General features: G+C 43.1%; 1 protein-coding gene across 1 annotated transcript in view; it reads left to right on the forward strand.

Annotated features, from left to right (window-relative positions):
- USP38 (ubiquitin specific peptidase 38) overlaps positions 1 to 6,893 on the forward strand; it is a 40,162-nt gene extending 33,269 nt beyond the window's left edge. The window contains exons 9-11 of the mRNA XM_068279526.1: positions 37 to 143; positions 2,300 to 3,617; positions 6,582 to 6,893. Coding sequence (XP_068135627.1) covers positions 37 to 143; positions 2,300 to 3,617; positions 6,582 to 6,743 — 1,587 coding nt within the window. The 3' untranslated portion in view covers positions 6,744 to 6,893. The remainder of the gene's footprint in view (positions 1 to 36; positions 144 to 2,299; positions 3,618 to 6,581) is intronic.
- The last annotated feature ends 4,837 nt before the right edge of the window (positions 6,894 to 11,730 follow it).

Raw genomic sequence — 11,730 nt, forward strand, 5'->3', positions numbered from 1 at the left:
ATTAGTATCCCCATAACCTTATTATTCTTTACACAGCGTGAAGCTTATGCACCTCAGGTTTTCTTTGAAGCTTCTAGACCATCCTGGTTCACCCCACGATCTCAACAAGACTGCTCTGAGTACCTCCGATTTCTTTTAGACAGGTAAGGGAGTGTTCTCAGGGCACAGAAATCAGATTGGCCATTATGGCAGATAGATCCAGGCATGAAATGGTTACACGAATTTTAGCAGTATTCTTAGTCTGGAGCTAACTGCTTAAAAGCTTTAATAGTTACAGTTCTTGAAATGCATGTGCTGTAGTGTCCACCATATGGAATGACAAACATGCTTTAGTTGCCTCACATTTTTATGCAATCGTTTTGTTCTCCCCACTGAATTAAAGGGCACCTGAGATGGGGGGGGGGGAATATACATAGTTGCTTCCGCCATCCCCCACGAGGCCAATCGCTCTCTCGCCATCCCTCTGCGCTGTCTGGATAGTCCATAATTTGCCCCGGAAAATCCTCCATTTGGGGTCAGTCGGCGTAGTACACCCGGACTGGAGGACTTTCTGTGGCCAATTGTAGACTATCCAGACAGTGCAGTAGCACGTTGAGGAAGCAAGAAGCCTGGAGGGGGCTGGAGGAAACCCAGGTATGTATATAATTTTTTTTTTCCCTACCATTTCAGGTTTACTTTAAAGGGAACCTTAACTGAGAGTGATCTGGATGTTTCCCTTTAAACAATACCAGTTGCCTGGCAGTCCTGCTGATCTCTAGCTGCAGTAGTGGCTGGATCACACACCCGAAACAAGCATTCAGCTAATCCAGTCTGACGTCAGTCAGAGCACCTGATCTGCATGCTTGTTGAGGGGCTGAGGCTGAAAGTATTAGAGACACAGGATTAGCAGGAGAGTCAGGCAACTGGTAGTATTTTAAAAGGAAAAAGCCACATCCTTCTAAGTTTAGGTTCCCTTTAAAGGACACCTGAGGTGAGAGGGATATGACGGCTGCCATATTTATTTCCTTTTAAACCATACCAGTTGCCTGGGGTCCTCCTAATCCTGTGTCTGTAATACTTTTAGCCATACACCCTGAACAAGCAGATCGGGTACTCTGACTTGGCTGACTCTCAGGTTTTACTGGATTAACCATATGCTTGTTCTGGGGTTTTGACTCAGACGCTACTTATGCCAGAAGATCAACAGGGCTGCCAAGCAACTTGCATAGTTTACAAGGAAATAAATATGGCAGCCTCCACATCCCTCTTCACCTCAGGTTCCCTTTTAAAGCTGAAAGTCTGCACTTCAGCTGCATCTGAGTTGTTTCATTTAAAATGTATTGTGGTAATATACAGAACCAAAATTAGAAAAAAGTTGTCTGTGTATAATACGTCAAGTTACTTAACTGGAACTTTTTTTTTTTTTTTTTAAGTTAAGACTTGACAGAACATTTTCAGTGCTGTAGTCAAGTGTGATAGCCCTGAATAACGATTATAATAGATTTTACTTTAATTATTAAAAGGGAAAGAAACGGTTACAATCACTTTTGCTGTTGGCCTGTCTTCCTAAATTAGTTTTCAATATTTTTTTTTGATTGGAATTTGAAATTTTTAACAAATATGCCATTGACATATCATGTATAAAAACAGAGATACACTTTATACATAATAAATCTTCCTAAATGAAAGGAATCGTCAGGCAAAAAAAAAAAAAAAGTTTTACTTACCTGGGGCTTCTACCAGCCCCATGCAGCCATCCTGTGCCCTCGTAGTCACTCACTGCTGCTCCAGTCCCCCACCGCCAGCTAGTTTAGTTTTTGCTGACCTCGAGGTCGGCGAGCCGCATTGCGTACAGTTTTATGCATTGCCGTTAGTGCAGGAACATTAATGCATACATTTTTCATGTTATTTTTCACATTAGCAGTGCAATGCTAATTTTCGCATTGCACCACTAATGCTAAAATTTATTAGCGTTGCACCGCTAACGCAAAAAAATGTTTAATGTTAATGTTCCTGCACTAGCGGGAATGCATAAAAATGTACGCAATGCGGCCTGCTGACCCCGAGGTCGGCAAAAACTAAATAAGCTGGCGGCGGGGGACCGGAGCAGCAGTGAGTGACTACGAGGGCACAGGATTTGCTGCATTAGGCTGGTAGAAGCCCCAGGTAAGTAAAACTTGGGTTTTTTTGCCGCCTGATTCCTTTAAACAGGTCTTCACTGGTGAAGCTCTGACTAACATACAGCCATTTGTCATGCATAAAGATCATGGGGTGACTCTTTTGTACAGACCATTCATACATTTTGTTGATTGACTTTTAGGCTGCATGAAGAAGAGAAGACCTTTAAAATGTTGTCCTTAACAACTCCTGCTAATTCATTGGTTACTGATGGTGCTGTTCAGCCATCGTCATCTGTGGGAACAGAAGTCATTCCCCAGATTCAGAGCACAAGCTGGGGTCATGAAGAGAAAACCCTAATAGAGAGTATGTTTGGAGGAAAGATCCAGACTACCATTTGTTGCCTGAACTGCAGGAGTACTTCTCAGAAGATGGAAGCCTTCACCGATCTTTCTCTAGCCTTTTGTCCATCAGCTGATAAATCTGCACAAAGTATGATGTGCTCTCCAAAGGAGAAGGATGATGACTGCATAGAGATTGATGTTGTTCCATCTGTAGACAATTATAGCATTCTTCTTCCTACAGTACAGGATGGCGGTGGGGAATCCACTAATCTACAATCCTCTGTTGCTGATCTTCAGTCCAGTACTAACACCACTATGGATCAGTCGACATGTAATCAGTCTGACAGTGACATGGGTAGCAATGCTGCTAAGGATAAAACACTCTCTGTTACAGACTTGTTAAGCTATTTTCTAGCTCCAGAAATCCTTGATGGGGAAAATTGTTATCATTGTGAAAAATGTGCTTCCCTCCAGAATGCTGAAAAGACTATGCAAATAATAGAAGAGCCAGAATACCTCATTTTAACTCTGTTAAGGTTTTCATATGATCCCAAATGTCATGTGAGACGTAAAATCCTGGATAATGTGTCCATACCACTGGCACTGGAGTTGCCAGTAGAAAGATCTACCTCGGTGGCTTTTCCTGAAGATAGGACTCTAGATGTTGATGTTCCAGATGTCAGTGAGAACCTGGCTAAAAAGCTAAAACCATCCAGTATTGAAGACCTGTGCTGCCCACAACTTGTACCTTATGTTCTAAGCTCCATTGTGGTTCATTCTGGCACTTCTTCAGAAAGTGGCCATTACTATTCCTATGCCAGAAATGTCACTAGTGCATCAAGATATGTTTACAATGACAAATCCTACCCTGCTCAGCTTGTGGGTAAAGAGACTTCTAACTCTGTTGTTGGAAATGAGACATATAATGAGATAACAAAGGAATGGTTTCTTTTTAACGACAGCAGAGTGACTTTTACTTCATTTCAGTCTGTTTTAAATATCACCAATCGATTTCCAAAGGATACGGCTTATGTGCTGATATATAAAAAGCATCACTGTGGTGATGTCAATAATGTGCAATCTGGTTCAGTCCATGGACTGTGGGTAAATGGAGAACCACCACTTCAGAAGGAGCTGATGGATGCCATCACAAAGGATAACAAGCTCTATTTACAGGTATGACTTTGGTAGCTACAACACAGAACACATCTCTCTTAAAGGTAAATTCTGACTAATTTGTTAGCCCCTCTGAGGGCCTGAGACGGAGGTATTTAAAAAAAAATATATATATACATACATCTTCCTCCAGGCTGATTGCTCCCTCATCATCCTCCTGTACAGCCTGGGTCCTCCAAAATTCGGCCGCAAAGTCCACCGGTCTGGAGCGTACTGTGCATGCACGGCCTAATGAGCACTCCCGTTACGGGACCATTCTGCGCCTTGGCTGTACAATGGGGGAGCACGCGCGGCCGGACTGCATCTGTGCTGACTGGCATCGACTATAGGACTTTCGGGGTCAAATTGCGGAGGATCCAGGTGGCGCAGGATGACAGCAAGGGAGCCCCAGGTATGTACAATTTTGTTTTATTATTATTCATCCCCTCCCCCCCCCCCCCCCCCCCCCATCTCAGATACACTTTAAAGCCGCATACTTGAGTGCCACCAGTGAGTTAGGAACAGTGTCAGCCAAATGATGGCTCACCCTGTTGACACTGAAATTCCCGGTGGTGTTGAAAACTATTCCTCTTTTGAGGCAAAGCAACCCTAAAGTGAGATCCCATAGAGCTTTCCCGGTACTAGTTCATGAGCAGTCTTCGTAAGTACTCACGTTCCTGAGTATTTCCGAAGATGAGATGATCCATACCGCGCTTGCACTGTATGGATGCACCCGTCTTCGGAAGCTCTCACGTTTCCGATGGCTTCCGAAGCCTTCCATGGAGTCCCGAACAGGCCCAAATTTTGAACAGGGGACAGAGGAATGAGGAGATGGATAGGAGACCAGGCTCTGTGAGACTCTTTCTTTCTTTTAGTTTTTTTTTTTTTTTTTCCCATGGTTGCTTTAAGTGACAAGACTATATACTCCGTACAGTGCTGCAGAAGGTGTAGTAACTGCGGTTTCATTGGATTGGGTCTTGAATAAAAATACAACATTTTTATTTACAGACTATAAAAAATTATTCTGACCATAAGACGCATCTAGATTTAGAGGACAAGAAACAGGGGAAAAAGTATACTAAACCTGGCGTGTCCATGATGTAGGGGCATCTCGTGGATGTTCTTGTTCCCCCCCCCCCCCCCTCCAATTATTACGTACATTTTTTTTTTGTCCCCATTGTGCCTCTCCCCCCCCCACCCCCTTTGCATCTTCCTCTTGCCCACCATGTGTCCACTTCTACCATATGGGTCATCCTCCGTGCTCGTTTGTGTAGTCCTGTGTCCCTTAATGTCCTCTGCCATGTCACTTTGTGTCCTTCTGCGTCTTCGTTTGTCCCCTGTCTTCCTTCATCCCCCTTAGTGTCCTCGTTTGTCCTTATGTCCTCTGCCTTGCCCCTTTGTGTCACCATGTCATCCTTCGGTATCCTCTGTGTCCTCATTTATCCCCCTTTTTGTCCCCCCATGTCCTCGTTTGTCCCCCCCGTGTCTCCTCTTTCGCCCCCCCCCCCTTTTTGTCCTTGTTTGTCCCAGTGTCCTCCTTTGTCTCCCTGTGTGTCCTCCTTCGTGCCCCCTTGTCTCCCATTTGTCCCCGTGTCTTCCTCTGTGCCTGCTTGAGTCCTCCTTGCCCCCTTGTCCTCCTTAGTCTCTTGTGTACTCACCCACCACCTGCTGAACCGAGGGTGCCCACGGCGATCAGTGGATTCTCCTCTCTCTCACTGTTCTCCTAGTGCTGTTTTTTTCCTGATTGCTTTATTACACACTACCTACACTTGGGGAAAAGTGAGGGAGAGGAGAGGCCGCTGATCAATGTGGGCACCCTCAGTGAGATACGTGATCGGCTTCCATTGCACTGTGCACTCTGCATGAGGGGAGCGGAGGAGGACACAGGACAAATACAGTCCCTGACATTTCGGTGGGTCGGTGGTTTGTATTGGTGGGCGCTCAGAAGTCGGGGACTCCCTATATTCAAACTATAAGACCCAGTGACTTTTTCTCCCCACTTTTGGGAGAGAAAAGTGCATCTTATATTCTGAAAAATACGGTATTTGTAATTTTATGGTTCATTTTTTATTTTTTTTCTCCCAAAAAGTTTGATCTTTTTGCTGCCATCCTGGTCAACAGTGAGAGTGACCATGCAGATTTGACTTAAAGGAGTTATCAGGCAAATAAAATAAAAAAGCTTTACTCACCTGGGGCTTTCTCCAGCCCCTTGCAGCCGACTGTCCCATGCCAACCACTTCGCTCTCCGCCGCCATCCCGGTCTCCGTGCGCGGTGCAGAGGCCGACCCCGAGGTCGTCTGCACCTGCGCGAACCGCCGCTGTCAAACAAGCCCATGTTGTAAGCGGCTTACTGCGCAGGCACCCTGCGGGGAGCCCTGGACAGCAGCGGAGAGCGGAGCGGTCTGCGTGGGACAGTCTGTTGCAAGGGGCTGGAGAAAGCCCCTAGGTGAGTAAAGTTTTCTGTTTTGTTTTTTGAAAAATGCCTGATTCCTTTTAAAGGATTAAATGCATGCAATTTGCCAACTGCAACAACAATTATTTTTAAACACATTTAGTGTTTACATTGAGTGCATTGGGATTCTAGTTCTTGCAACACACTATTCAATTGCACTGATTTGTCAATCGGACAATAAACTGCTGAGCTGGTTCAAAGGGAACACTATTGTGTTATCTCTTCTGTCTTTTGGAATGGCTATGGAAAAGCCCTTTACTGTTTCTTGTGTGGCTTCTGGTACCTAAAAATAAAAAAGTTCATTAAAAAAAAAAAAGTGTTGGTCGATCTGTGGTATATCGTGGGCCGATATCTACAAAAAAAAATTGCTATTGGTTAAACATTCACCAATAGTAGTTGTCACTGTGATGACATCTGTAAGAAGAGTGTTAAAACGTGAGCTTCTGAATGTACTTATTCATTGGACTGTACAACTCCTGAAAGAAAATGAGTATAAATGCAGATTCCCTGTAATAGTGTTTTTCTTTTCTCAGGAGCAAGAACTGAATGCCCGCGCCAGAGCCCTACAAGCAGCATCTGCTTCCTGCTCTTTTCGGCCCAATGGGTTTGATGACAACGATCCTCCAGGAAGCTGCGGTCCAAGCGGTGGTGGAGGAGAAGGAGGATTCAGCACAATCGGCAGACTTGTCTTTTAAAGAAAACCACAACAACAACAAAAAAAAACTATATACTGTCCAAACCTGCACTGATGACTAAACCACACTGGCCATTTTGACTGTGTAGTCCAGTATCTACATGTTGACATATCACATTTTCTTCAAGAAAAAATATTCCTAAATAATTCATAGGAAGCTTCTTATTTATTTTTACAAGGATAATTGTGTGGGATTTCATATACACAAATGTTTGCTTGCCCTAATGATGTCAATTGGCTAAGAAAACAAAGCTGTATATTATAGCACTGTCATCTATAGTAACAGTGCGGTAATGTATACAGGTGGGATTTTTCCCTTCCATACCCTGACTTTACCAGCGAAAGTATTCATTTTAACACTTTGTTGTTTTTTTTTTTGGGGGGGGGGGGGAGTGAGTGTGTGTGTTGGTTTCCCAGTGTATTGAAAGCTTTATGGTGCATCCAATGCCAGAAGCAATAACAGTCTTCATTGTATTCTTCTAGTTCAGGGTATATATATATATATATATATATATATATATTTATTTTTTTTCTTGAACCTCCCCCCCCCCCCCTCCATTCTCCTCCAGCCTCCCCCAAATACACTAAGGCATCATGCAAGCATTGGCAGATGTATGTATATAATCTGTGAAATCACTTTTTAAGAAGTTTGCATGAAAAGTTTTGTTTTTTTTTTTAACCAGAAATATGCTAACTTTATAGTATTTCTAAATTGTTTCAGAATTTTTAAAAAATCTATTTCAGGGAAGTACATATGCTGTGTATAAATGCGAAAAAGTTAAGTATGTGCCTTGCGGTCTTGTATATGATAAATTAAATCCTTTTGGATTGTAGTGTGTGATATGTATTCTACAGTGTCACTATAAGAGTTGCAGCTTGAACTTATTTTATTGCCAGAGTAAAGCAATGGTTCCATAACTATAACTGCCTCTGAAGCTAAATGTAGTTAAAGCCTGTCTACTCTTTTATTTATTTGCCTGCTTCCCATCTTCAAACACGAAGTACTATAGAGTTATCCTCACCCTAACCATCTCTCTCCAGTTGCTCATTTTCTGAAGCAGCCTTCTCAGTCACTGAGCTGTAGGTCACTGAGCAGTAGAACAACACTCCACCAGCACTTAAAGGGAGTCTTAAAGAGAAACTCCAACCAAGAATTGAACTTTATCCCAATCAGTAGCTGATACCCCCTTTTACATGAGAAATAGAATGATTTTCACAAACAGACCATCAGGGGGCGCTGTGTGACTAATTTTGTGCTGAAACCCCTCCCACAAGAAGCTCTGAATACCGCGGTACTCTGGGCAAACTGCCACAATGTAACAATGTTCACAGACAGGAAATGGCTGTTTAAAGCTGTCTGTAACAGCCAGAGCAGCTAGAAACGGCTACATAACTTGCCCACAGTAACAATGTCACCATGTAATAAATGTCAGAATGTGAATCTGGGAGAGGAAAGATTTTACAATGAGCAAACACTGACTAAATCATTTATACATAATTATTGTAAAAATGAAGCACTTTTTTTATTAAATTATTTTCACTGGAGTTCCTCTTTAAGCAAAATTATTAAAAAAAAAAAAAAAAAAAAAAAAAAGATACATTACTCTGCAGCAATTACTTTTAGAATGCTGCCGCCCCATTACCGCTGCTCTCAGCTCTTTAGTTCTTATTTTATATCATTTTAAATGCATCACTTCCTGATTAAAATGGCCGCGGCCCCTCTTCCTGTTTCCGGGTCGCAGCTCTAGCCTGGACAATTTATTGTAATGAGGTGCTTCCACCCTTCCCCCACACACAATAACAATTTGTAATTGCATGGCTAAACATATATTTCTTTAAATTAGGGAATGTATAAATAGTTTTCTACTATAATATGTTTCCTAATGAATACACAAGACTCCTCATTATAACACAGGAGAGACCACAACTGCACATCCAATATATTCCCCTGTGTACTTCTTTACCTTAGGATTTTGTACACAGTGTCAAGCTCAGCACATGTCTCTCTCCTCTTCCTCTGCAGCTATGACTCACAGCTCTCTTCCTGGAGTCTCACAGCACAGTAGGAGCATGAGGGGGCAGCATAATTAGAGTTGAATGAATAGAGGGGCGGGGAGAGGCAGGGAGCAACACACCAAGAGGCAACGCTCCTGCAAACAGCTCTGCCTCCTCCTGTCACTGCAGGGCAACAAAATCTGTGACCAGGAAAGTCGTAGGATTTTTCCTGCCTATTTCAGGGGGATAAACCACTCATTTTTTTTTTTTACACAGAATGTGTCAATTCTGCTTGGCTCATAAAGATAAAGGTGAGCCAAGTGGAAAAACGGGAAAAAGAGACTTAAGTGTCTCTTTAAAGGACAACTGAAGTAAGAAGACTATGGAGGCTGAATATTTATTTCCTTTTAAACAATAACAGTTGCCTGGCAGCCCTGCTGATCTGTTAGGCTGCATTAGTGTCTGAATAACACCAGCAAAAAAAGTATTAGAGGCAGAGGATCAGTAGGGCTGCCAGGCAACTGGTATTGCTTAAAAGGAAATAAATATGGCAGCCATATCCCTCTCTCACTTCAGTAGTCCTTTTAGTCTCCAAACTGCTGATTGTTTTTCCAATTTCTGAATACAGGAGATTGAAGAGAAAGGAGGGGGGTGGGGGGGGGGGCATTAAAGATATAGCTGTGCAGTATAAAATAGCAGTGTGATGCTTGCAGAGTGAACTTAATATTACATTATGTAAGATGACAGTTCCCAGCAGAGATAGTTGAGTGGTATACACAGAAGCCATTGAGTTATATCAAAGTCAAGCTGAATAACTATATATAGACACTAAAGAGTTGGTTGGAGACAGGTTATTAACCTCCCTACCGGTAACCCCATAGCTGACTCGTGGTAGCCGCTGGGAGACAAATGCAGAGTATAGTGTGCAGCGGGTGTTTCAACCTGCCTCCGCCGGGATTCAGACGCCGGCAGCCATTCTCCTTACTGTCCTCTGATGCTCTGCATACCTTTGGTGAGATTGCAGTTGTCGTCATGACGACAGGTGGCAATCTCACTAGAGGGAAGCAGCGCCACTCGGAGGATGGAGGGAGAATTGAAGCGCTGGATCCCAGGGAGGTAAGTGCTAGGCTGCTGCAAATCTCTCTAGCAGCATAATTTTTTTCATGTTTTTAGGATCTGAAAAAAATTGCACCACTTTTAGACCCTAAAATCCATACCACTAGGGAGATTAAGTGTACTTTATGCCTGAATGTGTGCCTGTAAAGTTGACATTGGGGCATTTTGATACACCAGTTCCAGTCACAATGTTCTTACACAAGCAACCGTATTGGGATATCATTTCAAATCATTGAATTCAGGTGTTCTAATCCCTTCAGTGGCCATAGATTTGTAAAATCAAGAACCTAGACATGCAGACTACTTCTACAAACATCTTGTGAAAAAGTTGCTTGCCCTCAGGAGCTTAGTGAATTCAAGCTGGGTGGTCTGATAGCGTGGCATGTGTGCAATATGTCTATTCATAAAACTGCCTCTCCATTAAATAGTCCACAGTCAACTGTAAAGCCTTGTACACACATCTACATCTGGCTGGCCAATTTTACCACTTCCATGTAGTATGAGAGCTTACCTGCACAGTCTGTTCATAGTATTTAAACTCTGTAGACTCATGCTACATGGAGGTGATATAATTGGTAAATTGCTCCATGTTTGGAGAATCAAAATTGGATTTGTATGCACCCTTAATTGTATTACAGCAAAGTGGAAACAAGAAGGAACAGTAGCAACTCCACCACTAATTGGTAAGCCAAGTCATGGAATGGGGTCAGTGCATACTGCTGTGCACATCTCAGATATCCAAACTTTGCATGTCCTTCAGATTATGTCACTAACAGTGTATGGAGGACTTCATGGAATGGACACCATGCCCAAGCAGCTGCATCCAAGCCTTGCATCACCAAGTGTGAAGCAAAGCGTTGGATGCAGTGGTGTGAAGCTTACTGGACTCTAGAGCAGTGGGGATGTGTTCTCTGGAGTTATTGTCTGATAATCAAATGGATAAGTCTGGGTATGGCAGCTGCCAAGAAAACCATTTGCCTGCCTGTATTGAATCAAGTTTAAACATTTGTTAGGGAGTTGGATTATGATGTGGAGTGGTTAGGTTTGGCACCTCTGAACGCTTCAGGAGTCCAAGATAATTTCATGCTTCCAACCGTGTGGGAACAGTTTGGGGATGGTTCCTACCTGTACCAACATGACTGTGCATCAGTGCACAAAGCAAGGCCTATAAAGCCATGAATCACAAGTATTTATGGGGAGGGACTTGACTGACTTGCACAGAGCCCTGACCTAAACATGACCGAATACCATTGGGAAGAAAAAAAATGGAGAATGTGAACCAGGCCTCACTAATGTTCTTTTGGAAGAATAGTCAAAATCCCCATAAACATAGTCCTAACCTTGTGAAAAGCCTTTCTAAAAGCGTTGAAGCTTTTATAGCTGCAAAGGCATGGTCAACTCCAAACTAAATTAGCATATTATTATGTAAGAAGAATGAGATGTAATTATAGTTCTTATATGTTTGCCTAAGCAGGCGTTACAATTCTTTTGGCCATATAGTGAATGTGTCGGCCAACTGCAGGTGTTCTCCATCAAGCAGAAATCAAAAGAACTCTACACTTTAATCTGCCCATTTTCTTTTTCCCAGAACGTCCTCCTGACAGCACCCCTCCTATGAGACTTGTCTCCCTCCCAAACTTTGGACAGGAAGCTATAAGATACAAATTTGCATAACAGGCAGGCAGGAGTAGTATATAAAGATGTTACTCACAAAAGGTATTCAGTTGTTTTTCCTGTCCCGGACGGGACGCTTTGAGAGGTCTCCAGGTGCTACTACGTCAGGCGGCGAGTGCAGCGTGCAGCGCGGGCATAGTAAGGCTGAGCAGGGGACTCAGCTGGTCCAGCGCACAGCGTGGAGGAGGCTTCTCCTAGAGATG

This window comes from Hyperolius riggenbachi, chromosome 1 (assembly GCF_040937935.1).
Source record: "Hyperolius riggenbachi isolate aHypRig1 chromosome 1, aHypRig1.pri, whole genome shotgun sequence".
Lineage (NCBI taxonomy): Eukaryota > Metazoa > Chordata > Amphibia > Anura > Hyperoliidae > Hyperolius > Hyperolius riggenbachi.